This window comes from Rhamphochromis sp. 'chilingali' (assembly GCF_963969265.1).
Source record: "Rhamphochromis sp. 'chilingali' genome assembly, chromosome: 22".
NCBI classification, from domain to species: domain Eukaryota; kingdom Metazoa; phylum Chordata; class Actinopteri; order Cichliformes; family Cichlidae; genus Rhamphochromis; species Rhamphochromis sp. 'chilingali'.
The window spans coordinates 3,733,782-3,761,263 of NC_137950.1; the positions used below are offsets into that span (position 1 = coordinate 3,733,782).

The 27,482-nt window shown below is 40.9% G+C and overlaps 1 protein-coding gene across 5 annotated transcripts in view; it reads left to right on the top strand.

Moving 5' to 3' along the window:
• ca10a (carbonic anhydrase Xa) overlaps positions 1-27,482 on the top strand; it is a 344,540-nt gene that overhangs the window by 130,626 nt on the left and 186,432 nt on the right. For 4 of the 5 annotated variants that reach the window (XM_080872456.1, XM_080872454.1, XM_080872453.1 and 1 more), the window contains one exon: positions 18,983-19,125. In XM_080872456.1, the coding sequence (XP_080728582.1) occupies positions 19,072-19,125 (54 nt within the window). In that variant the 5' untranslated portion in view covers positions 18,983-19,071. Of the gene's footprint in view, positions 1-18,982; positions 19,126-27,482 lie in introns of those variants that run through there. The other variant, XM_080872452.1, reaches the window with a different exon arrangement.

A 27,482-nucleotide genomic window follows, 5' to 3' on the forward strand; every position in this document is an offset into this window, starting at 1 on the left:
GAAATGATGACGGATGATGATGGCAGCAGCAGCCGTTCTTCTCTGCGTGAGTAGCTTAATGTTGTTCGTGTGTAATTTACGTTGAGTAGGCTAACCACATTATTACATTAATGCACGTAAGGTGAACTAGCAAACATCATCATAGCTACATGCGGCTGTCTTCTTGTTTGATGGCAGATACTTCCTTCACCCTGGCCAAAAAGGCTAAAATGACCCAAAAAAAGTGGAAAACAGTTAAACATGAGAGGTTTTTGGAACAATTTTGTGTTTTTTCCATTGTTTAAGCACTGCTTCCAGCCAAGAGTGATACCATATATGCCCCATAGCTACAGAAAAGGCTAACATTGTTATTTTTTTTACAAAAAAACAGCTGAACATGAGAGGTTTTTGGATCACTTTTGTGTTCTCCATTCTTTAAGCACCGGTTTGAGCACCGTTTATGCACCTGCACCGTTTCAAAAGTACCGGTTTGGCACCGGTATCGGATAAAACCTAAACGATACCCATCCCTATTCAGAATACGTTACTGTCATTGAGTAACGTAACGGAATACGTCACAGAATACATTTTGGGACATGTATTCTGTAATCTGTAATGGAATACATTTTAAAAGTAACCTTCTCAACACTGGTAATCACATGGTGGCACTGGTAGCATACGGCCAATCACTGTTATGAATAAGATTAGTGGCAGCAGATTGAATGATTTTACCAAGATAAAAATCGAATGTCAGAAAAAATCTTCAGAGGTTAAACAAATAATGCAGAATGAAACCAACACAGATGCTGCAGAAAAATAAGCAGTATGATAGGAAAAGCACTGTGTAGTGGTTTAGTATTAAACTTGCTGAATGACTGTATAAGCAATTTAAGTGCTTTGGTCAATAAGTCTGGATAACAGGTAGTAGTTTAAAAAAAGCTTAGTCTATTTGAAAACAGGAAATGAAGCTGGTAAAAATGCCAACTGTGTCAATTACCAGAATTAGGACTGCTACACCCAAAAATTTATCTTTACAATGTGGTAGATTATAATGTTTAAAAGTTGCTTTTATGTATTTTTTTTCATCTGCAGCATCTGTTTTTAAAGCCCAAGCAAAGTATAAATATAAAACATAATTCAAATATAGGCTTAAACTATCTGCAATTTTGACCGTTTATTTGACAGTGTTGGGTCAACTTCAAAGAAAGTTTAAGTAACACCACTAACAGTGGCAAAAACAGCAGTACCTACCAATAAAAGAATTCAGCATATCGTCAACAACTCACCTTAGTATCACTGTCATAATTCAGACATGAGCTTTATTGTCTCATACCCATATTTAATTATAATCTTAACTGATGCTCTTTAAAAAAGTACCAGTCAGATTAGAATTCATTTGGAGCTGCAGTTTTTTTTGTCAGATTACAAGTGCAACTTCGCAACAATCAAATATCACAAAAAATGGAGTTATGCACAACATATTAATTTGCACATTCACCCCACATAGACTAAACAAGAATTTTTTTTTTTACAGATTTGTGTGTCTGTCAAAAGTGTTACAGCCCTAGCAGGGCCTCTCTCTCTCTCCTGAGGGTGCCTGTGTGGGCGTGTCCCACTACCTCCTCTGCCTGAGGTGCCACCTTTCCCTCCTGTACAGCTGACTCCCATCAGCAATTAAAGGTATTTAAGCCCAGAGAAGGGTGAGCTCTGGGCCAGAGTGCCATTTTGTGTGGGTACAGCTAGTGAGCCGAGTGTTTTTGCGGTGTTTCCAGCTAGTGAGCTGTGTAGTGTGGTTTCCAGCTAGTGAGCTGCGCTTTCCTTTTGACTTTTTGCTTTATTTGACCAACGCCTGAGTTTTGTTTGTGTTTTGTTTGTGGTGATAGCGGCTTGTCCGTCTCTTTTAGTTGAATTACTTCAATAAAACTGTTTTATTTAACTGTTTCGCCTCCTTGACTCCTTTTTCTGACCCGGTCACTTTTGTTACGTCCCCCCCCCCCCCCCCCCCCCCCCCAGGGGAACGTAACAAAAGATTTTTTTAGTTTGTTTTTAAGGCTGGTGACACAGATTGCAGCTTTCAATGATATCAGGCAGGGCATTCTGTTGAGTTCAGGCTTTCACAGACAATGCTGACTGTCCAAAAGCAGACTAAAACACAAATTGGAAAATAATTAAACCTTTTCAAAACTCTTTAGATGATACTCCTCCAGAATCTAACAGTGGTGAGACTTATGTGAAACATAAAAACTTTGTCTCTGATCCAGAGAGATGGAGGTCCATGGTGCCATGTAAAACAAATTTGAAATTCTAATCATTTGATAATAAATTGTGAAAACTTATAATTTAAAATAAATAAAAAATAATTCAAGCATATTTTTCTTCTCTCATAAAAAAACCCAACACAATCAAATGTCATTGTATTAAAGGCACCAACAAATCCATTCGCTTTCACTTATACTAATGGCCAGTGATGCAGTTTTTTTCTATCCTTTGTTTCTCAGGAAATTCTTACAAAAATAGCTCTTAAACAGTAAAATCGAGCCAGTAATGTTTAGAATTACTTGTCTATTTGTCTGGAGTTAATAGTGTAATTTGAAGTTTTGTAAATTTGTACAACAGGAAACTCATTAAATGGAAAAAAAATATTGAAAAGACAGACATTGATATATTTACATTGTTAAACGTCATTCAGACTGACCACAGGGTGCGTTTGGAATACAAAATCCTTCAATAAGTCAGTGCTGAAACCCTGAATAAACTAAAAAGTAATTTAGTAAGCAAGCACATCCTAAACCCCTGATTGCTGCAAATGTCTAGTGCTGAAACATGATTTAGCAAGAGTCCAAATCAGTTATATTTCTTGGAGCTGCCACTGACTTTTGATCTTCTTTCAGACATTTTTTTACAAGGATCTTGAACAAATCACATTATTATTACCTGTAGGTTGCTCACCCACAATCCTCCTGTAAGTGAGTGTGTGACTGTTTACCAGAGGGAGAGAAAAGCTTTTTAATACTGCCAACAACAGCAAGCAGCCAAGGCTTTCAGCTCTAATACTCTGTCGCTTCATTAGCACGAACAGTGTGTATGTGTATATGAGTGGGTGTGGGAAGGAGAATGAGGGAAGAGCAGCGTTGATACTGTCACTCAGGTACCATTATGCTTAAAACAACCCACATAGTGGCAGACAGAGTCTAAGAAGCAATTATTAATATTTCTCATCTGAAATAAGCCTTTGTAGAAGATGTATACAGTATGGACTTTAATTGTTTGGTGGGACTGAAGTCCCCTTTATGGACACATGAAAGACACAATTTCTATTACGGGACCTTTTCAGGAGCTTGGCCAAGCGATTAGCACTGGAAATTTTCTGTCTTTTATTTTCAGCTAAAAGGTTGTTTTAGAAATTCATAGCTGATGACTGAAAAAGGGTTAAAAGAGAGCATTAGCATCAAACAGGTCTTTAAGTCAAGTGCCACATTTTGAAAATGTATTGATTGAATGGAATTGAATTTTTATCTAGCTTGATGAGAATCTATGTGTTTTGACAGACAAAGCAAACACTGTTGAAAACTCTGGTTTTGCACCCTGCTTCTCTCATTTGCTTCAAGAGATGCTACATTTTGACCCCTAAGGATTAGATACAGGGCCACGGCTAGTTTTAATCATCTTCTTCATTCATCTGGATAGACTCATGGTTGAAGTGTTTCCTAGACTGAGAATCAGATGACCCGAGAGAGTGAGGTAGAGATTGCCTCTGCACATTTTCCCAAGGATTTAAAACCACATATAACCACATACATACTTGCTTGGACATGTTCTCTGTGTAGTCTGGTGAACAGTAACAAAAATGCAATAATATAAAGTGTTGAGGTGGCCCAGGCACTCTGTTGATTAAAATGGCAATACAAAGGTGTGGGAAACTGGAAGAAACGCTCAAGCTCAGATTCATTCTGCCACATACAAAGAGGTTGCTTCACTCAGTTCTGTTGTGTAAGATACAGCCTTATTGCTGGGTTGTCATCATTACACCTTGAAGTCATTATATTTACATTTTCTTTAAGACATCCACTCTTTTTTAATACAGTCACCTCCCCAGCATAGCTATCTGCTATGACAAAAACAAATTATCCCTAGAACTGTATTCTCTGAGCTGTAGATATTTTTACCTTTAGGAAGTTATTACTGAATTTGTTACTCTACTTGTTCCTGATTTTTTTTTACTCACCACTGTGGCTAGATTAGTGAGTATAAACCATCCTCTGAGGATAAAGGCATGATTTCCTTGAGTTGCAAGGTGTTTATCAGTGTGGCAGGTGGCAAGATTTGCCCTCAAATGCCAAAAATGAATATTGAAACTAATTGAGTCTCTCTGTGGATCAGGAGGGATAACGCTAAAACTCAGATAAAGATAAGTTGCTTATATACTGCGTTCACTTCATTTACAATTTTCAATGTTGTTGTCTTTTTGTTTTACTGAATTAAGTTGTTTGTCTTTGAACATTTATATATTTTCTGAAAAATTTGCAAAAGAAAATCGAATACTCAAATACCAGACCCATGGGCTAAAGACATTTTTAGTAGCAACCGGTGGCGCTCTTTTAAATTAGAAATACTAATTTAAGAACAAAATGACAAATAACAGGTGATAAAGGTAGGCATGTTGGATTTCCCATTATGGTTATGTGATGGATCAACAGATAAGCAATCAAGTCTGGCTATCTATAGTTTTGTCATGTAGCTGACTCACTACCTTGTGAAACATCAAAAGATCTTATGTTTTGTTGACTTGTTGACTCTAGAGCATGTGAGTGTGAGTGGGCAGGATTGAAGGCTCACTGAAAGCCAAGTAACAACTGCTACACGGTCTGCAAAACCATTCATGATTGTTGACAGCTTAAAACATTGTTTGTATCACAATAAGTAGTCAAATTTTCTATAGATTTCTCTTTTTCAAGTGATTTTAGTGAAATGTCAGCAAGGCAGTTCTCACTCAGTGACACAGTTACCTAACAGCTAATAAGTTAACAGGTCACTAAATTATCTGATTGGGTTCACTGCGGTAGCTGAGACAGACTGGTAAGTTTTTTGATACAATGATTTAAGTTTGCTCCTTTTTGTATGGCTAGCTAAATGCTGAAATACTGCAACTGCAACTTCCCTGGAGATCTTCCTGGACATCTGCGCTCATTCCAGCGTTGTGCCGAATTTATGTAAAAGTAAAACGTTGTCAGAAAAAATGTTCTCAAGTACAGATACTTGAAAATTCTACAATTATTAAGTATGTGTACTTCCCACATCTGCACTCCTGTCTGCATATAAAGCATGCAGCTAGTCCCTGTGCTTACAGTGGAAGGGGTTAATACACTGGAAAGACATTTACACCTACTGGAAATTTCCATTTTTCACTTATTAATGTGTCACATATTGTTAGAATGTTAATTTATTTGAAAGGACGAAAGGCTTGATTTCACAGAATTTTTTTAACCACTGTGACAATCTGGCATCTCTGTCTGTACTTAGAGGAATCATCCCCATTGACTTACTCATAAATCTGTTTAGACAGCCTTTTTTTCTGAACTTTTAGGTGACACTTCCTAACCAGTACTCTCTAATGTCTCTTCTTTACTTTGAGTAGTCCACTGAGTAGTCCACATCCTCTTCCACTGTTTCATCCATCGCCTAGCTTCAGTTTACCCTTATATTTTATGTTATTCCACCCCTGAGAGTGAAAGCCTCTCCTGGTCGCCAGCTTGTATATCCCAAACCATTAACAATATGACAGGAGGCATTATCTTGACTGGCATGTTTATTGTTCTGTTGACTGGGCAGTGCTAATGAGGCACTCGCACACTGCTGGGCCAGCAGGATTATCCCAGCATCACAGGACAAGCACAAACACGACCCGCTGTCACTGACCATTTCCCTCGACAGCCAGACACACATGAACACCCACTGTAATCACAATGCCTTCAGGTGTTCACACAACAAGCTCTAAATCTTGTGTTCAAAAGCTGTAAATTCTGTTTCTAAATGCATTTAAGCAGAATGTATTTTAAATTTTAAATTATTTTCTTTTAATTAAAAAGTTAAAGGCTGGAGAGCCAGATATTAACAAGCGATTTCGGCATTTGGCATACTTCATGTGATGGAACCACTACAGTGGGGTATGATCGGAATGGGGGGTGAATGGGCATCCCAGAAGGTAATAATGAAGAGAAATGACCACCCACCGTATAGCCAGGTACTCCTCTGCTAGATTATACCTGGTCTCTTGCTCCAACAGTTTTCGGGTGATGTATACTAACAAGGTGGTCGAAGTGAAGATTGTCTTAACCTAGCCCTTCTGTTGTACAGGCACTGCTGACGTTCCTGGGCCTGGAACAAATTCTCCCATGACAACCTCCCCACTGTATGTAGCTTTGCTCTTAGGTCCAGAACGTATTGAATTTCATTCTTAGCTACACTTGGATCTTCCACTCAGTTTTTTCTTTAATTAGGTCCAACAACCACTTTGGCTTCCTGCCAAACAGTAATTCAAAAGGGGGAAATCCTGTGGAGGCCTGGGACACCTCCTACACTGCAAAACAACAGACGGTCTAGTGAGCAATCCCAATTGCATTCAACTTCAGCATTCATTTTCACCTAGGCTTGGACCTTCCAACCATTTTTTTAATTTTAAAAATCCCAACACCATTTTGTTAAAAGGTTAATATGGAAATCAAAAAATAAAATTTCACATTCACTCAGACTGGATCACAATTTGTTGAACCTTTTTTTGTTTTGTTTTGTTTTTCAGAAGCATTACAAAGCATTCATTTTTGGCTAACCAAGTTTTAAATAGTATAGCAAGGCGCACACATACTTATAAAAATCCATACTGAATATCTGTGCACATCTGCCATATTATTGTGGCGAGGCATAGATTCAGAAATATGGTATAAATCTATTTCTAAAGTGTAACCATCGGTACAGCATCGGTAAAACTCTGACCCTCCTAAAACTTATTAATAATTCTGATTCATGATGAGATTCGATAAGTATATCTTGAGCAAAAATCTATGTATAGATGCGTTTTTGCACTTGTAAAATTGTAATTGTAAAAGTAAATTTATTTAAAAAAATAATTTTTAGTACAAAGACCTCCCTTCCCCCTACAAAATTTTGAACATGGTAACAAATCTAGTCTATTTGTAGTTAACCAGTTAAAAATAAAGGAAGAAAAAATAAATATATGTGCCATTAATGACTTATTTTGAACACACAGTATATGAACCTGAAAGAATAAACAACACTTTTATGGACTTTTATAAAACTTTATATTCACCACAGATAAACCCATCAAACAAACAAAATTGATAAATTTCTTGACAACATAACCATTCTGAAATTACCAGACAGTCAAGCAATGGCACTGGATTCAACACTGATGTAACCCGTCTGTAAGTTACGCCTGTCAGTGCGTTGTGTTCTGGTAAGCAAGAGGCAGGAGACACCACTGGGTTTTTGGGTTCTTTACTGCACATCTGCAACACAGGAATACAGGTCTTGTGCGCCTGCCAGGACACCTCTCCTCCGGCCATGTTTAAAGGAGCTGTGCCTGCAGCTTTATTAACGCTACAATAATATAATAAATCAAATACAACAATTTGTTTTAAAATATTAACTTAAACTCTCAAATGAAATAATTCAAAAACAAATAAACAATCAGACAAATACAATTTAATAACCAGGACCCAATATTTTGGTGCTTATAGTTCAAATCTTATACTTAAGTACAATCATATTATTAAACACCATCCAACAGGCAATATAACACTGTACCAGAAAAACAATGAATGAAGGACCGCATCCCCAAAACATAGAAAACATCTCCTTACCTGCAACACAGGAATACAGGTCTGATCTGTGTGTGTCATGCGCCTGCCAGGATACCTCTCCTGACGAAGGAAAACAGTGCATGCTGTTAAAAAAAATACTGCAGCGATTCCTTTCACCTGCCGCTAGCGACCAGGGTAACTCAGCATGCTAACATTACTGCTGTGTTCTCGGCTAAAGCTCATTAAAAACTTAAATTAGCAAACTCCGCCCTCCACAAAACTTACACCGAACGAGTCTCTCAGTAACAGACAAAAACTCGGCGGTTCAGCTATATTCGCATTGCAGCTTGTGGTCTTAACACACTTTAATTAGCTGAGAGCAGCATGGCGGTGACTTACCTCCGGCCATATTGAAAGGAGCTGTGACCGGGGCACACATGCACTCGCCTACGTCACACGCATTGCACACACACGAACACACACAGACTCAGATTACACAGGCAGAAGATTAAAATGCAAAATGAAATATTTAATTTAAATATGGGTAAAATTCACAAGTTTTTAACAAATATGTTAGATCCCCCCCCCCCCCCCCCCCCCCTCAATTTCACCAAAATCACTACACATATGAACGGTACTGCAATACCAAGAGGCACATCGATGCTGAACTGCCATCACCTCCGGACCAGGCAACCCGAGGATCTTATCCCATAGTTCAGTTAAAAAATTATCTGTAAACAAATTAAAAGAAGTTGGATAGGTTCTTCAGGCCTCCAACCCTTTTAGAACACAAAGGTGCAGCCTACACCTCATCAAACGTGATCCCCCAAAGACACACTGGACGGGCGTCATGATGCCCCAAGTAAATACACATTCATAATATACAATGGGGTGACTGGGAAACGGTCTATGCCAGAGACCAAGCCTTCTGTGGTGGTATCAAGTCCCAGACGGTAGGTTTCTGGACCATGTTCTCTATCAGCCTGTTGACTGACTTGACCACCCGACCTGCTCTGGTACCCACTATGCCTCGAACAGTAGCATGGTCAGGGTCATGTCTTGGCAAGTTGGATGGCTGACCAGAGATCTGATTCATGTCTGAGTCAAAAACAGGAACAGTCCGTGGAACGACAGTGTCCCCATGACAGGCAGCTGGAGGAGAAACTGGGCCAGACCGTATCACATCAGAGGTAGTGGAACAGTCAAACGGAGAAGGAAGAACAAAGTGCTGGGTCTGAGCAGAAGGACACTGAGATCCCCCTCACTGGAGAAACCGTCCAGGGACTGACTTCCCAATGAATCCTGAACAGGAAGGAAACTCACGTCCAACAGAAAGTTTCTGTGTACGACCTTACTCTGGCCTGAAGAGTCACTGATCTTGTAGATGCAGGTCCTGGAATGCTTCTCCACAACCGTATAAACCCTGCTGTGGCCATTCCTGTTTGGCTCTGAGAGGGAGAGCTCGTAACATATTGCCAAGTGTGCGGTTAAACCGCTCTGTGCCACCATTGCCCATAGGGTGATAAGCAGTAGTGTGGGACTTGGCAACGCCAGAAATCTGCAGAAGCTCAGACAACAGCTCACTCTCAAAGCTGGGACCTTGGTCTGAGTGAATACGCTCAGGGAAATCATAGACACAAAAAACAAAGTCCCACAACTTTCTGGCAACCTGCTTTGCAGTCTGATTCTTCCATGGGAAAGCAAAGGCCATCTTCGTGAAGTGGTCAGTCACCACAAGCACATCAACAGAGCGCTTCTTTCTGTCCTCTGCTGACCAGAAGTCGATGCAGACGAGCTCCATGGGAGCAGAGGTCTTAATGCTCTCTAATGGGGCTCGTGCTGCAGGCTCTGGAGTCTTGGCGAGTATGTACCTCCCACAGCACCGAACATGCTCCTTCACATCCCTCTCCATGTTGGGCCAGAAAAAACGTTGTCTTGCTAAATGGAGGGTCCAAGCTTGACCCTGGTGCTCTGCCAAATCATGGACACCTTCCAAGGCCTGAGCCTGTAAATTCGCTGGCAACACCAACTGGAGTCTCTTTGTTTTGTTCACAGGGTCTCTTGTCTCCCTGTAGAGAATCCCATCCCGAACCTTGAGCTTCTCCCAGTGTTTCAATAGGGCTAGTGCCCTGGAATCCATATCATGTCTCTCACGTCTGGAAGGGCGCCTCCTGTGGGCTACAAGTGGCAGGACAGTAGAGATGGTTGGATCCAGCTCATGCAAGCTAAGTGATGGCAATACATCACGGCGAACCAGTTGCAGCTGCTGAACAAGGTGAAGAAGGGAAGCAGCCCTGTTCTCCGCAGCGGTTTCCTAGTGACCATGGTGAAGCAAGGTAACCTTGACTTCTGACGACCTGTAGGATTCTGCTGAGGTCAGAGCTGGAGCATTTTGTTGGACAACCTGAAGATTTTGGACACTAAACCTGAAAGCGTCCTACAGCGCGCACACACACATGAACACACACAGACTCAGATTACACAGGCAGGAGATTAAATGCAAAATGAAATATTTAATTTAAAAAAAAGGTGTTTTGTGTGAAATTCAGAAGTATTTAACAAATATGTTACACTGACATTAGATTAACTCGAGGATGCCCTGAAAATGCCCAATAATAAGGCTCCAGATCCAGATGGATTTCTAGCAGAATTCTACAAAGAATTCTGGACAATTCCACAGATTGCTGCAGGAACTCAAGGAAAATGGCAGACTACCACCAAGTATGAGTTCTGCCAACATTAGTCTCCTGCTAAAACCAGACAAAGACCCTATATTTCACACCAGCTATTGTCCAATATCCCTTATTAATGTGGGCCTTAAAATAACATGCAAAGCTTGCCAAAGACAGTAGAGAAGATAACCCCCCATATAACACATCCTGACCAAACTGGTTTCATTAAATGTAGGCACCCATCAACAAATACATGTGGATTACTTAATTTGGTAGACTATCCATTTTGTAAAAACATTGAAACCACAATATTGTCTCTAGCTGCAGAAAAAGCCTTTGATAGAGTTAACTGGAAATTTTTAATTTGCAACTTTACACAAATTGGTCTTGGAAACTCTTTCATAAACTGGTTAAAAATATTATATAATTCCCCAACAGCTCGTGTCAGAACAAATGACCAAACATCCTCCAGCTTATGTCTCCAGAGGGGCACCAGACAGGGATGCCCACTCTCCCCTTTTTATCAAACCACTAGCAGCAGGAATTCACAGGCTATAGCGATTAAGAGCATAAAATGCAAGAGTGTAGAACATAAGATCGGTCTTTATGCAGATGATGTGTTACTTTTTGTCCAGCACTCACAAACCACACTCTCTGAGGTAATTACATTAATAAACTCTTTTTCAAGAGTTTCAGATTATTCGATAAGCTGGTTAAAATCTGGAGTTCTTCCAATTAATTGCTACTTCCATAATTATTCTTCTACCCCACTGCAATCGGGAAATATTAAATATTTAGGTATTAATGCCTCTCCTAAGCTTGCAGATTTAACAAAATTAAAATCACATCCCACTTTTAAAGAAAGTAGAAGACAATCTGGCTAGATGGAAACCTCTACCCATATCACTCATGGGAAGAGTCACTTTAATACAAATGATCGTCTTATTATTTATTATAATAATATTATTTATTATTTGGTCTTATTATTTATTTATTTTCAATGATCCCAAGTAAACCGTCATCAGACTGGTTTAGATCTCTGGAATCGTTTATTTCAAAATTCCTTCCTAAATCCCACTTATTAGCTTAAAACGCTACAAAGGATAAAGGACTAGATCCGCCTAATTTTCACCACTATTGTAGCCAACAGGCTACAATTCATCTCAGGATGATTTGTACCACCTGTGTGAACACTTGTGTTTGTATAAGGTGATAAGGTTTCTCCATGTAACTGTCTAATAGTAGGTAGGTGTGAGGAGCCATAGCCCTGCCTCCCAAGACATGACACAGTCATGGTGGAGATCCAGGCCCCAGACATCTAGAGGCCCCCCAGAACACGAGAGCCCAAGCAGGACCACTGCAGGGGCAGTCGCGCCACTCAACCGCCAGGGCTGAACCAGTGCATACCTGAGCACCCAGACCTGGACACAGAGAACCACCAACACACCAGTAGGATGGGGGCATCAGCCACTGCCATCCACAGCCATCTCAGGCCCCCAAACGCCTGGCTGAGATATTCCAAGAGAGGTGGAGTCTAAGACCAAATGTCACACATAAACACAAACATGTGTGAGGTCATGCATTCCAATCCTAATGCACACTTTGTGGACAAAAGCAGACTACCCCCGGTCCTGCAGCAGCAGGGAAACCCACCGGCCCAGACCTCAACCAGATGGCCAGCTCCTCCTCCCGGCCCCCCGTCCCAGATGGCGATCAGAGGGTGTGTGTAAAGACCCCATACCTCACTCTGCCCGCTCATATCTTGTGTTGATGCCGTGCTGTTCTAAAGTGTATTTAAACACAGGAGGGGCATGGTGCCAGCTGGTATCAGCACGGACCCTTGATTTCTGCTGTATTTGAAATACAGAGGTGGGCACCGGCACCAGAGGTGGGGCTGAATAAACAGACCGTCTGGAAGTCTTTTAGTGTGCCCACCCCCGAGGCCCTATATGTATGTGTCACAAGAGAGTTCAAGTAATGCAAGTGTCTAAGTTGTGGAATAAAATTGAGGCACAGGTGGCCAGGAGGGGACAGAGGAGGAATGCTTCCCCTCTACCTCAGAGACTTACCTGTAACTTAAGGTCCCTCATGTGTGGTGGTGTGATGGAGCAAGAGAGGCAATTATGGATGGGGAGGAAAGGTTTGCCAATAGGCACCCCCCATTCCCCGTAATTCACCAAAGGCAGAAGCCGCGGGCCCCTCCAGACTACCAGCTCAGACTTTCCTCCAGCCCCGCCACACGTAGCTGCCAGAAAAACACCTCCCAAGGGCCACCAGAGCCCCATTCAGGTGTTGGTATTCTAAAAACCTCTTCTTGTTAATCCCATACTGTATAACTGATCTGTCACACGAAATAAAGTCTGTTCCTTCGAATATATGTTCATAGTATTCAATTACTTTACAACTCCAGTCTGGGAAGTTAATCATATTGTTCTGTAGTAGGTCTTGTCTGTTCTAATTGTAACAAGTTAAAAGTGAAAAAAATGAATAAAAATAAAATAAAGATCAAATAAACAATGACAATCAAGTTGCCCTGTATAGTAAAAGCCGTAATGGTCCACTGGGGTATTTTGGGGCATGTTGGGCATTTTGGTAAGGTAAGACAGCTTTTTCTAAATAGGAACTAAGTTGTTCTGCTCATTAAAATGACCACATGCCACTGAAAAAGAAAACTGTAATTTTACCCTGCAGAGCACACAACCAGTAAGTTTGTTTGTCTCACTTTGGTATATGCCTATTCTGAATCAAACTAAAAGTTGTTATATATTCTAGTCATACACCCTGTGTTCTTTCATCTTTTTTTGCTTGCTTGGTTCCTAAAACAAAAATGTAGCAGCTCCGGTAACATATCGAAAAAGGTATGTGGCAGCAAGTACAGCATATGTTATATATGTCATATGTGACATATGTTAAATTTATCAAACTAACACCTTTACGTTTTCCGATCGCTTGAATAGCTGAAAACACTGGAAATTACTTTGTGATGTCTCCACAGGAATAGGACAATTGAGTTGATGACTAATATAATTCATGTAATTGTTGGCTTTGATAGTATAATTGGATTTTTTAACTGTGAGATTGTAATGTGTATGTAAATTTGTCAGACAAATGACTGTGCTGAGAATTCAGATGCATGTAAAAATAAATTATGACTTAGAGAGAAGGTCGGAAGGCGCAGAGTGTCCCATTCCTGTTCGATTTAAAACTTGGAATAAATATTCTGGGGACATGTGACATTAACATTAATATGTCTTAAAGTGGTACAATATGGGACCATTAATGTTTACCTAATGCGAAGGGATTTGCTGGTGCTCTAAAAGTCTTTAAACTCCCCTTTCTCCATATTCAACAGAAAGGCTTGAGATTCTTCTTTCTAATCTGACTACATTTTAATTGTAGTGTTGAACAGTACAACAATGCTAATGAGATTTAAAATTTCTACAACATGAACAAAAAAATAAAGTAGTCTGGAATATCATTAACCCAGAATGATCACTCAAGTGATTTTAAGCAATCTGAAACATATTACTCATATTCAGCACAATTTATTTTGGTCCAATCTTTGCTTGAACTTAGGTATTAAATATACTCTTATAAATAGGATGTTATTTAACCTATTTGAAGATAAGGTCCCAAGGCTGGCTCAGCAGACACTGGTATAGTAAGTATGCTGTTTGTTAGGTCCTTGAATTTTTGAGAAGCAGAGCTCCCAATCAATTATACTTCTTTCTTACTTACATTCACAGTAGAGGCTCCTCATCCATCCACCCACACCTTCACTATATGTTGAGATTATGGCTCTGTAAGAATGTCCCCTTTATTCTTATCCTGTTATGATCGTAAGTGTTGTTGTAAAAGGGACTGTCATGTAAATATAACCAGTGGGCTCGTTCTGTTTGTCTTATTGTGGAAAAATGTATAAAACCGGCTGTAATTCCTAAACAGTCAATGTTTCTGTTGCTGAAAATCTGCCCTTCAATTACACCATGCTCAATTCAATAAACAGATAGATTACATTAATTGAACACATAATGTTATCAGGTTCTAGTTAAGTTTCATTCAAAACATATGTACTTATGCAATTGAATTATATATTATTTTATATTTTTTGGAAATTAAATGTTCATTGATCAGTATGGCTACAGTTATGCTTAAGATCACTTTGAAACAACATCCAGACTCAGTTCCTGACTGGCTATATGATAACAGTGTGGTGCTGACTGGGCTACAGGCAGAAGTCACAGCATACTCTAAGCACTCTGGAAAAATATGAATGAAACTAAACCACACCAGAATAAACTAGTGGATATAAATCCTGTGTAGATACACTATGCCACTAAACTTGACCCCAAGTATAGTGTTGCGCATTACTCTAACCTTTACTTTGTCCTTACTCACTAGGTGGTAGCACGTTGCATCCTTTATTTACACTCAACAAAAATATAAACGCAACACCTTTGTTACTGCTCCCATTCCCCATGGGATGGACGTAGAGACCTAAAATTCATTCCAGATACACAATATAACCATCCCTCCCAAACAGTGGTCACAAATCAGTCCAAATGTGTGGTAGTGGGCACATCTGCTATATTGAGATAATCCATCCCACCTCACAGGTGTGCCACATCAGGATGCTGATCTGACATCATGAGTAGTGCACAGGTGTACCTCAGACTGCCCACAACAAAAGGCCACCCTGGAATGTGCAGTTTTGTCTCACAGCAAAATGCCACAGATGCCACAAGCAATGAGGGAGCGTGCAATTGGCATGCTGACAGCAGGAATGTCAACCAGATCTGTCGCCCGTGCATTGAATGTTCATTTCTCAACCATAAGCCGTCTCCACAGGCGTTTCAGAGAATATGGCAGCACATCCAACCGGCCTCACAACCGCAGACTTCGTGTAACCACACCAGCCCAGGACCTCCACATCCAGCAGGTTCACCTCCAAGATCGTCTGAGACCAGCCACCCAGACAGCTGCTGGAACAATTGGTTTGCACAACCAAACAATTTCTGCACAAACTGTCAGAAACTGTCTCAGGGATGCTCAACTGCATGCCCGTCGTCCTCATCGGGGTCTTGACCTGACTCCAGCTCGTCGCCGTAACAGACTTGTGTGGGCAAATGCTCACATTCGATGGTGTCTGGCACGTTGGAGAGGTGTGCGCTTCACGGATGAATCATGGTTCACATTGTTCAGGGCAGATGGCAGCTGAGAATGTCCCAGTTCTTGCATGGCCAGCATACTCACCGGACATGTCACCCATTGAGCATGTTCGGGATGTGCTTGACCGGCGTATACGACAGCGTGTACCAGTTCCCACGAATATCCAACAACCTCGCACAGCCATTGAAGTGGAGTGGACCAACATTCCACAGGCCACAATTGACAATCTGATAGACTCCATGCGACGATGTGTTGCACTGCATGAGGCAAATGGTGGTCACACCAGATACTGACCGGTTCTGGGTCCCCAGACCCCCAATAGCGCAAAAAACTGCACATTCCAGGGTGGCCTTTTGTTGTGGGCAGTCTGAGGTACACCTGTGCACTACTCATGATGTCAGATCAGCATCCTGATGTGGCACACCTGTGAGGTGGGATGGATTATCTCAATATAGCAGATGTGCCCACTACCACACATTTGGACTGATTTGTGACCACTGTTTGGGAGGGATGGTTATATTGTGTATCTGGAATGAATTTTAGGTCTCTACGTCCATCCCATGGGGAATGGGAGCAGTAACAAAGGTGTTGCGTTTATATTTTTGTTGAGTGTATGTTGCAGAGATTGGTGGTTGAGTGTGATTTTCAATAGGCTCCCTTTGTATATCAACTAGGACTAGAATTCCTATCACAGCAGTCCGTGGTTTATGCACCCTTGAGGATGCATAAGCCAGAGACCTTTTTGAAGACATTTACAGACCTCCTTGTATTTGGCTGCTTCAGTTCGGATTCAATCACCCTGTTCCTGATGATGGGAATGAATCCGACAGCATAATCCTGTCATTACTACAGCTATTTGACCCATTATTAATTTAAAAATGGTTTTTAGTCTAGCTTTGTATGTTCTTAATCCCATTTTTTCATCTCAGTCACCTCAGTTACTTGTGCTTGCCTGATGTGGGAAGTAATGAAGTAAATACTTTGCTACTGTACTTAAGTAGAATTTTCAAGTACCTTTACTTGAGTAGTTTTATTTTCAATGCTCTCTATATAATATGTCTATCTTTTATGTGTGGATATATATTAAAGTATATGAGAAAGTGTGTTAATAAAAATTATAAATCTTTGCAAAGCTCGTCATTTTAGAATTTGAATTTAAACTTTAGAATTTAGAAGCAATCAGCACTTAGGTTTTTCTATCAGATATCAAAAGCACACAGCAGTTAAAGCTTACTAATTAAATTTCTCTTACTGTGAGTTTGGCAGTTCTGTGTTATAAAAAATGCTCAAACTCATTGGCCAGTACTAGGAATGGGAGTTGATACGAACATAGTTATTCCGATTCCATTATTGGTATCACTTACCAATTCAGTTCCTTATTGAGTCTCATTAGGTTCTCTGGTTCCGCTTTGAAAGTTACCAAGCAGCATAAAGACATTACATTCGTGCAAGTTAATTACATGGTGTGTGGTCAAATGATTGCGCTTGTTGGAGGTTGGTGTAATCAGTGTTGGGGGTCAGTACTCAAAAAAAGTAATGTATTACACATATTATTCTGTTCTTAAGTAATGCAGTTCTTTACTTAATTGCTGGGGAAAATGTTTTTTTATACTATTGTGTTTCTCCATAAAATGATGTCAAGCACATTGTCTGATAACTGATTGTAAGAGTACAAACAGAGGCTGCAGGCTGACTGCTTATGTGATTTTCTCTGACAGAATTAAATAAAACCTGATGAAGGTCAAAGGTCGTCACTTGTATGTTGAACTACAAACTTGTCATCTGGAATTTTTTCACAGTTTTTTTACACATAGTGTGTTATTTACCATAAAGTGATTCAGAGTTATTCATACCAGAGTAACCAGAGAGGATCACATATTTTTAAATATATAACTTTCTACAGGACTGAATATAATATCTTTACGTAAAAGTCCGGAGCCTCTGGGGAGTATTTATAACATTACACAAACCAAAGGTCTCATCACAGTGTTGATGGAATGCTGGGTTTATCCATCTCCTGGGGCGGGCCTACGGAGGAGTGCTGAAGATTTCCCTGTGAGGGAGCTGCTGGTGAAGATCACGAGTCCTGCTTGATCAATGCCATGAGCTTCAGTCTTCCTGGTGTTTCTTAATTGATGCCTCTTACAGCGGGTCAACAGAACTTATGGCACAGGACAGCTGTGATGAAAGAAAGGGAAGAAGTTTCTCCAAACCTCTGGACCCAGGAAACCCAGCTTGGTTCTGATGGTCTCCCTCACCAGTTTCTCTCCAGGGTGAATGTAGCTATATAATATGGACTCTATTATTAAATGAAAAGAACAAATTAGACTACACTACTGAAACGTTCTGCTGCTGTTTTTAAAGTTTCCATGTTACCAGGCTGTAGAGATTTAAACAGTTTTAGATCCATTACACTCACAGTCTTATGTTAAAATCTCAAAGGACAGCATTTTTGATATTAACAGTAACTCTGGGCCTCTGTAGAGTGTACAGCTGATCTCATCGCTGTCTAAAAATGGATTAAAAACAAAAACATAAGTGTTGAAGACTATTAAGATTAACAGGTGTGTAGCATCGCTAACTAGCTAGCAACAAGCCTCCAACACAGTGCATATGCTAGCGGCTAATCTAACTAACGAATTAACAACAGAGTGATTTTAGAACTATAAGATGATAAGCTGTGTGTCTTTTTTTATAACAGTGACATGGTTGTTTTTACCTTAATTTAACGAGTAGTCAGTCGCGGTAAACCAGCAAAAAACTCGAGCTGCCAGGCTTCGTAAAAAGTGTAGAGGGGCGTGTTTGCGGTCACGTCCAGCGGGTATGTGGGCGGGAGTTTTACACAGTCGCTCCACCTCAAGTCACTACTGCGCAAACTCTGGCTCCAAATTTGCAAGATGGCAGCCTCCACAAGCGGGATATTTTGGCTTCATTTTTGCACAATGGTAGGAGGCGGTGTTGCGTCGTCTTTTATACAGTCATTGGTACAGACAATTGCAAAGAGCCCAAGTTGTGTTAGTAGCATAATGCAGTTATTTCTGTGCTGAAACAACTGCAGTTTGCACTTTACCATCACACTCTCATCCTTTTGTAGAATAAAAATAAAAGCAAATGTCCATATCCATGCTGTAGACATCACTACTATTAAAGTGCAAATGTAACACATAAGTGGAATGAACAGGCAAGCAGACTAACAGCTCCAAATAAGTGAACTACTGGGATCCAGTTCTCAACAAGAATCAATTCTGAATTCCCATCCCTACCCGTTACTGTGTGACCTCTGTGCAAAGGTCTTGCTATCTCATCAGTGCAGATGATCACCTGCTCTTGTATTTTGTGTTGCAGTGCCATCATTCTGGGGGCTGGTAAATTCAGCCTGGAACCTATGCTCAGTAGGGAAGAGGCAGTCGCCAGTGAACATCGAGACCAGCCACATGATCTTCGACCCCTTCCTTACACCCATAAAGCTGAACACTGGCAGACGCAAGGTAAAGAAGCATATGTTAATGTTTTTCTATGTTGTCTGCTTGATGGATGCTGGTGCTTTGTCGATTCTTTCTTTTGTATGCTCGTTGCACCTCTATGATGTCGCACTACATTCATCTAATGCTATTGTGTTGGTTTCTGTTGTACAACTTGACAAGGTGTGTGTCCCTGATCAGTGCTACCAACTGTTGTTTATGTTGGCAGACAATGCAAGCTCCTTAAGATAAAGTGCAGCTCACTTCATCCATTCAGGAATACACAACCCTTGTGTTCTGGCTCAAGAAAAGCTGTGACTTTATCTTAAGAGCTTCACAGTTGATATCCTGCAGCCTAACAGTGCTTTAGTCAGTGGTTTCTCTTGTGATCTTCCCTGTACAGTGGTGTACAAGGACAGGACTCTTTTTGATCATGTGCCATATGACAGCAGCTAATTAAGAAGAATTCACAGATGGTGTGTTTTCAAAAATGCACACTTGCATTCTGAAATGAATGCTATGATTAGTTGTTATGTTTATATTCTAGCAGAGTACAGTGTTAGCCTTGGGCAGTGATGGTAAATGGTAAATGGCCTGTATTTGTATAGCGCTTTTCTAGTCCCTAAGGACCCCAAAGCGCTTCACACTACATTCAGTCATTCACCCATTCACACACACATTCACACACTGGCGATGGCAAGCTACATTGTAGCCACAGCTGCCCTGGGGCGCACTGACAGAGGCGAGGCTGCCGGACACTGGCGCCACCGGGCCCTCTGACCACCACCAGTAGGCAAACACGGGGTTAGTATCTTGCCCAAGGATATTGCAAACAGGAAGCATTGCAAATTATCACCTATGGTATACTGCTACAGTAGATGTCTTCATCTAACAGATCTCGAAATAAAGTGTTTTCCTTGATTTTTAATCATTTTAATTATTTAGAATCCATTGTAGATCCATCTGCACACAGAGAAACAAGGTAGGATTGGTTGTGAACCCTGTGATTACAATAGGCAGTTGCATTGTACATGTCTTGCAAAACTTATATGAGAAAGGAAATTGGTTGTGGTTATATGTTGTGGTTAATCAGTAAGGGGCAGGCAACCCTGAGACTTTCCTAACCAAATGAACTTAAATACATAACATCCAGGTGTAATCTAGTTTTAATATAATATAAAAACTAATTGCTAACATAATGTGATGCTTATGAGTAGGGATGGGTATCGAAACCCGGTTCTTGTTGAGAACCGGTTCCCACTGTTTCAATTCCTTGGAATTGTTTGCCATTTTTGCAAACGATTCCCTTATCGATTCCAGTCGCCCCGAATGACGTCACCACGTTGCGGAGCGTCATTTACCTGGCAGGAAACATGGTGGCTCAAACGCTCAAAAGTTTGGTTATACTTTACGAGAACGGATGACAACAGGGCAACTTGCAATACTTGCAAAGTAGATACTTCATTTAAGGGAGGAAACGCTATGAATATGCAAAAGCATTTGCTCACAAAACACGCGATGACCTTAAATGAATGTCGTGCAAGGCTCGCAAAATTTCAAAATCTCTGGTAGCCCTTCGGGCAGGCATTCTTCAGTTTTTGGTAGCCCAAAATAAATTTAAGGAGCCCAAATAAAAAAGAAAGCAATTTTTTAATGTTTTGTTTCCATTACAATATTATACATTAAAGTATAATATTGTAATGGAAACAAAAATTAATCAAAAAAATTGTTAAAATAAAAATCACAACAACTGTATAAAAATTACAATCATCAACTCAAATACTTGGTTCAAATTGAACAGAAATTTCTATGAACTTGTAAGAACTGTGTAGGACATGAATCAGTCTGTGTCATATCCTGAATCTGAAATTTCCACTGAAGTCACGGGTAAGAGGCAAGTGGAACCAAGATCTAGGCCATTTGCTTTTTGAAGTTTGCAAAGACTGTTAAATTTTTCCAATGGTAGTTCACTTTTTGCAATATAGCACGCTGTTCTAAACAGCTTTTTCAGGAGTTCTTGTTGTGCTTGGTTTATTTTTAGTATGTTTTTTGCAATTGGTGTTTGTTCCTGGAAAGATACTGCAGACTGGGCAATAATGCATTTCTTGCATTTCTCATGCGGTCTTTCTTAAAACTACTAGTCCCAGTAACAAAGGCGCTTGTCGACTCAGAAATCAAATGAAACTCACAACACACCTGGCAGAACATCATGTTATTTAGCTCGTCATATTCCAGCCACAGAAATTCTTTTGTCCATGAAACCAAAAAAGCTGCGCTTTCTTTTTGCCTCATAGTCATAACTTTTCCGTTTTGTGGTAAGCTTTTCTTTGGCTGCCCCTTCTTCACCCTGACCTGTCTTATTTGGCTCAGCAGAACTAAAATACCAGCGTAAATCCTGCTGCTTTTACACACGTACTTACATAACGGTCAGCGATTCTTTGCGCACTCAACCTCTCACATGTTTAAGCTTGCTGTGAGAGATTTCACTTGTCGCGTTTGAACAGTAAGCTAATGAGTGATAAGATGAAGTCAGAGGAAATGGTGCGCAATTAATCGTCACTCACCAATCAGTGCTGCTGCTCTCTACACACCATTCGCGCGATCGCAAAATGAAAGTGAAAGCAAAAAACAAGCGCAAATTCAAAAGCGATTTCAATATGTCACATGTTGACAGTGGCTCATCGATGCCAATGACATAATTACTCAGCTACATTGGCGAAAGAATGCAAAAGCATAGACATATATTTTCCTTCCTATGATAGCCCGACGGGCAGGGCTGAGTTAGATTTTGGTAGCCCGACTGGAAAAATCGCTAGCCCCGGGACGTCGGGCTAGTGATTTTGCGAGCCCTGTTGTGTTTTTAATTCCGCTCCGGACTCGTGAAATCCAACCCAGCAGCAGCAGTAACATTTGCACGTCCTCTCCCGTTAATGCGGCAGGTAAATAATCAACTAACAGTGCATGTTAGTGCGATCTGCCTTATTACAAAACCTGCCATTACTGTGCGCTGCATTTAGGTGACCATGATGAGAGAGACAGAGTCTGGCTCAGATGCTGGCAGTTCTCGCTGCAGTCTACCGGTAGCATCTCCTTTCAGGCCAGGATAGTCCAATGACACCGAGCAGTGACTAAGTTTGTGGGGTAGCTGTAGCTCAGGTGGCAGAGCAGGTCAGCCACTAATCAGAAGGTCGGTGGTTCGATCCCAGGCTGCCTCCTGGCTGCATGCCAAATATCCTTGGGCAAGATACTAACCCCGTGTTTGCCTACTGGTGGTGGTCAGAGGGCCCGGTGGCGCCAGTGTCCGGCAGCCTCGCCTCTGTCAGTGCGCCCCAGGGCAGCTGTGGCTACAATGTAGCTTGCCATCACCAGTGTGTGAATGTGTGTGTGAATGGGTGAATGACTGAATGTAGTGTGAAGCGCTTTGGGGTCCTTAGGGACTAGAAAAGCGCTATACAAATGCAGGCCATTTACCATTTAAAAGGCTTACACCCATTTGCCACTAGTGATGTGTCGGTCGCGAACAAAATGGCTCTTAGAGCCGTATCTTTGACGTGAACGACGCGAGCCGGCTCCTTATCGCGAGCCGTGGGTTTTTTTTCTTTCTCTCACCCTCTCTCGCGCTTTTTTCCCCGCTTCACTCTGCATGCGAGCCTTGTGCTTTGCGCTGGGAAGAGGGGGGAGGGGCGCAGTAGCACAGGAACAGAGCGGGAGAGAGAGAAAGAGCCAGAGACAACAGCATCACATTAGAAAGGTATAGTAATAGATAGTAAAAGATTCAGAAAGTTTATTCATGCAGGTCCATATGACAGAGAATGTGCATCTTCTTTTTGTTTTCATATTTTAATTTATATTTAATTGTGTTGTGGTTTGCAGTGTTTTGTGTTCTTTCACTTTAAATTTGTTTAAAAGGAAGAAGCTGAAAATTGAAATAGTTAAAAGTTGAACTGTGAATAGTTCGTTTTTGTATTATATGATTTATTTATACATTTTATGTGGAGTGAATAAATACCTGGTGCTGCAAGCCTCAGTCTGCCTGGCAATGACCCTCCTTGGACTGAGAAAAACCTCACCTGCATCTGTAACTGTCCCAAGCTTAGCTGGAAAATCTACTCAAAAAAGTTGCGTTTGCTCCCCAAAAATGCAGACGTGAAGGTAGCAAATGATTGTTCATTCTGTTAAATGCCAGCACACCCTAAGCAACGCATTAGGCAAACTGCTTGCTTTAACTGCCTGTAGTGTATTTTTTTTAGCTGTTTCCAGTCTTCTTCTGGGAGGTGTTGGGCTCTGCTAGGGCTTTGTCAGTGTTTCTGTTTAGAATTTTTCACAATTTTTAGACACAGCAAAGGAGCAGAGGGTGTCGGGTGTGGTGGAGTCAAAATATGTGGTTCGGTTGGCTTCACTGAGCAATTACTTCATTGTACTAGGGTGGTTTGCTGCTTAATGTGAAGCAGCTGACATGAGAATTAGCACTCCCAACTGCAACGAGTTGCTACCCAAAGTGGCAGAGGTTAACTATCTGTTAGAAATGAAATGATTCTCTTATGAAGTGAGACACACAGAGTAGTGAGTTCCAATGCGTGTATTTACTTGCAAGGAAGCAAATGTCTATACGAGTGCTTGCTGGGGCAATCCGGTGACTTTCATTTATACACTTCATCCAGTGTTATCCTGGGAACAGATATGTGTGTGATGCACTTATAGAGAAACAGTTAGCTACATGATAACAGATAGCAGAGGGGGCACAACAAGGTCTGAGAAATAGACATATTAGAGGAACAGAGCAATAGAGATTCATTCCTTTAGCTGTAAAGAGCTTTAATTTTAAAGAGTGTTGCTGAGCTTTAATCATTTTTCTATCATTCCCTCCTGTTTATGCTACACTCCTACATCATAGTTTACAATATGCAATGTATTGTTTTTCTGCTAATACATCAGGCTTATCTCGCTCCGGTCATTATTGCTTTACACTTCCGTACTGTCCGCAGTGTCATTATAAGCCCTATTTACATCCTGCATATCCCCCACCTTCTCTGCCAGTAACACATCTAAAACTATACTACTCTGTCTTCAGAAAAGTTGCACAGGTTTCTTTCCTTTCAGAGGGGAGTCTAGCTGTCAGTTTATGATCCACCACACATTAGCCCTTCTGGTGGTGTGGTTTACAAACCAGTCCTGTTGTAAGGGGAAGTGGCTCATGTCATGTCATAGGTGACATTGCACCAGCTTAGGTCATGCAGGTACTGGCCTTGTCCATTCCTTTAAAAACAGGTGAAATTTCCATGATAACCTTTAGCATTAAGAGGGGGTTGGGGTTTTACAGGTGGGCACAAATAATCAAGAGATTTACTGATCTCCTTGAGGGGCAGTGAAGTGCTTCTAAACAACTGCTGGACCATTACCTGATCTCAGTCGAAAAGGTGATGTAACCAAGGTTTGCCTAGCAGGTGCACACAACACACCTAGAAACATTAGCTTTGGAGGCAGTCCAAAACACAATTTATTTTTGTCAGTGTAACCTGTCTCTATTTCTAATACCTCTTCAGCATTTGTTATGTTTAGGGTCATTTCTCATGTGAGGTATGTGCTATGTACTGGAGTGTTAGTTTGGGGTGGGAAATGTTAGCCACCATTACATTTATTTTATAATACATGCCTTATGAAATGGGAGAGTTCTGTTTCTACTTCCTACTTGGAGAATGGCTCTAGTTCAGGTATACATCAGGTATACCAAAGAAATATCTTATAGAGGTAAGCACCTCTATAAGATTTTTTTTTTCGTAATTTGTAAAGGTTTCATTTATTATAGATACCTCCTCCTACTGAGACATGACTAGGCCAATGGCTACGTATGTAAATAAGCTTGGGTTTTATGTATTTCCTTTCAAAAAACATCAAAAATGGTCATCAAAACACCTTTCCTTTCCCAAAATGTGAAAAACTGCAAGGAAAACAAAGTCTAACATGGTTTCTCCATTTAAACCCTGTTCTGCAGTATTTAGCTGTCGCAAGCCTAACTTTTTGAGACTTTCTTGTCCAAAAAACCCCCTTCCTAAAACCATTTGATAATTAAGGAATTTATTTCTAAATGTAAGAGCTTTCAGACCACCAGGTATGGATGAACAGTATCAAATGCAACTGAAATCAACAAATAGAATCACATGATAAGCTTTTGCTTGGAAAGAGTAATGCTGGCAGATTTCTTTCATTTACCACAGCCGTATTTTGTTATAATGTAGAAAGACATAATGTTTAAAGTAAATTTCTGTATACTGGCATAAATTGGAGGTTCACTGGTCTGGGACAAATAAGATCAAAATGGCCTGTGTGTGCCCCGTGATTTAAAATAAGTTTAACATCCCTGGTGTCGACAGTTAACTTTCTCTTTTTTGCCCATTCAAGAACTTCTGTTAATGCAGTTAAATCAGAGAATTGCACAGAGAGATGACATGGCCATGTGTGGGCAGTAATTGTATCTGTTAACATAACCACTGCAAACCCACTAGCATTAGTGCCGTCTGTTTTGTTTTTTTCTCCTTAAGCCATCAACAAATGAGTGTAAACTCATTTGTCAACGGTGTGCCAGCACAAGTGAGTATTCTTTTTTTTAAATATATGTTTTTAGATTAATGAATCAATTACACAAAACCTAACGCTATGCCAGCTTCTAGCTTTACTCGACAGTGTGTGGAGTAAACCCGATGACACAAGCTCCTAAAAAGCTAAATTAACAAAACAATTTTAAACTTTTACAACTTTGAGCAAAAGCAAAGTCGACTGAGCCCAAAAGCTGTTAGAAACCTGTGTGATTATTACAATAAATGTAGCAATTTTTTCTCAGTATGTTAGAATTTTGCAGAAATGGTTCTAATGTTCCCATGTTTCACAAAGCCTTGCTTTGCCCATTATGGATCGGGCACAAAGAGAAAAGATATTTCCCACATAGCAGACAGGTCTGGCTGGTGTCAAGCCGGCACTGCTGGCTGACTTCTGGCATGGTAAGTGGTATGTCATCCAAATACGGGCCAGATCTGGTGTAGATGGCACTGTTTATGTGATAGCATGCCATATCTGGCCTGATTATGGTTTGGTTTATGTGGCCCAGGCTTATAGAAAACAGGCCTGGCCCAGATCCGCCATCAAGCTGGCACTTCTGACTGACTGGTGTCATGGCAGGGTGTATGTCAACCAGATGTGGGCCAGGTCTGGCAATATGGCGCGATTTATGTTCCTAATTTGCTATTTTAGTTAGAAGACCCAAATGCCATGTTGCAATACTATACTGCTATGGTAGCCAACGTTTCAAATGCAGGTTTGACAAGTTTGTGAGTGTACACTTTATCCAAAACCTAGTGAGGGTTTACTCATGTTTATGTGGCTGCAGCTCAGTAGGTAGAGCAGGGCATCTACTGATCGGAAGGCTAGTGTTTCGATCCACTAACTGGCTCCTCACATCTGCATGTTAAGAGTGTGATAGAGCACAGTGTTCTATAGAGCACTTTGAGTAATCCAGGAGAGCAGAAAAGTGCTATATAAGAATCAGTCCATTCACTGTCTGAACAGAGTTTCGTCATGCTACTTTTGCACTATTATGTTCCAGCACATGTTGTTATTACATGGCTTGATTAAGGTACACATTAGGCTGACATTTGGGGCCAGAGCTGAAACTGTTCTGGGCCAGCACATGGCCAGCAGTGTGTCTGCAACTGGCCCATGGCTGCACACAACTTATACGTGACCCACATACCACAAAGAATGGCGGCCCTTTGTTGGCCCAGATCAGGTTTGCCAAAGGTAATCCACACATGGGCACATTGTGTGGGTCAGACCCGGGCCATACCAATTTGGGTTACAGAAAAATACTTTCGGTGACAAATAATTTATAATGGTGTGTGGGTCTGACAAACATGAAGCTCAGGGAAACACCCCTCATTTACTGAGGATTTATGGGATTTCAGCAAAGTGGGTTTCCCTCTGTCGTGATAAGCATAACATCAAAAGGTTGTCAGTTTTGGTTTATCTCCTTTAAGTGCACTGCTTTTGTTGCTGAGTTTGTACAGTTTAACAAAGATACATATGCCACCAGTGATGGCAAAAATTGTTTGCCAGGGCAGCGTGGGAACAGCTCCCAGTCTGTGGCATTGTCACACATAACTGCAATCGCCCGAGGTCGCCCCATTTTCCTGTGTGTGGTTTAGACACATGTGGGACATCCAGTCACTTCTAATATAGTTTACCAGTGTCTCTGAGTTTGCATGTCTGTGCGACCTGTGTCATCCCAATAACAAAGTGTCAACAGCAGTGTTGTGGATTTTTCTTTAACAAATTGCTTTTCATACTTTGTGTCAGGCCCCAGTGAATGTTTATAATACATGGTGCAGTGTATG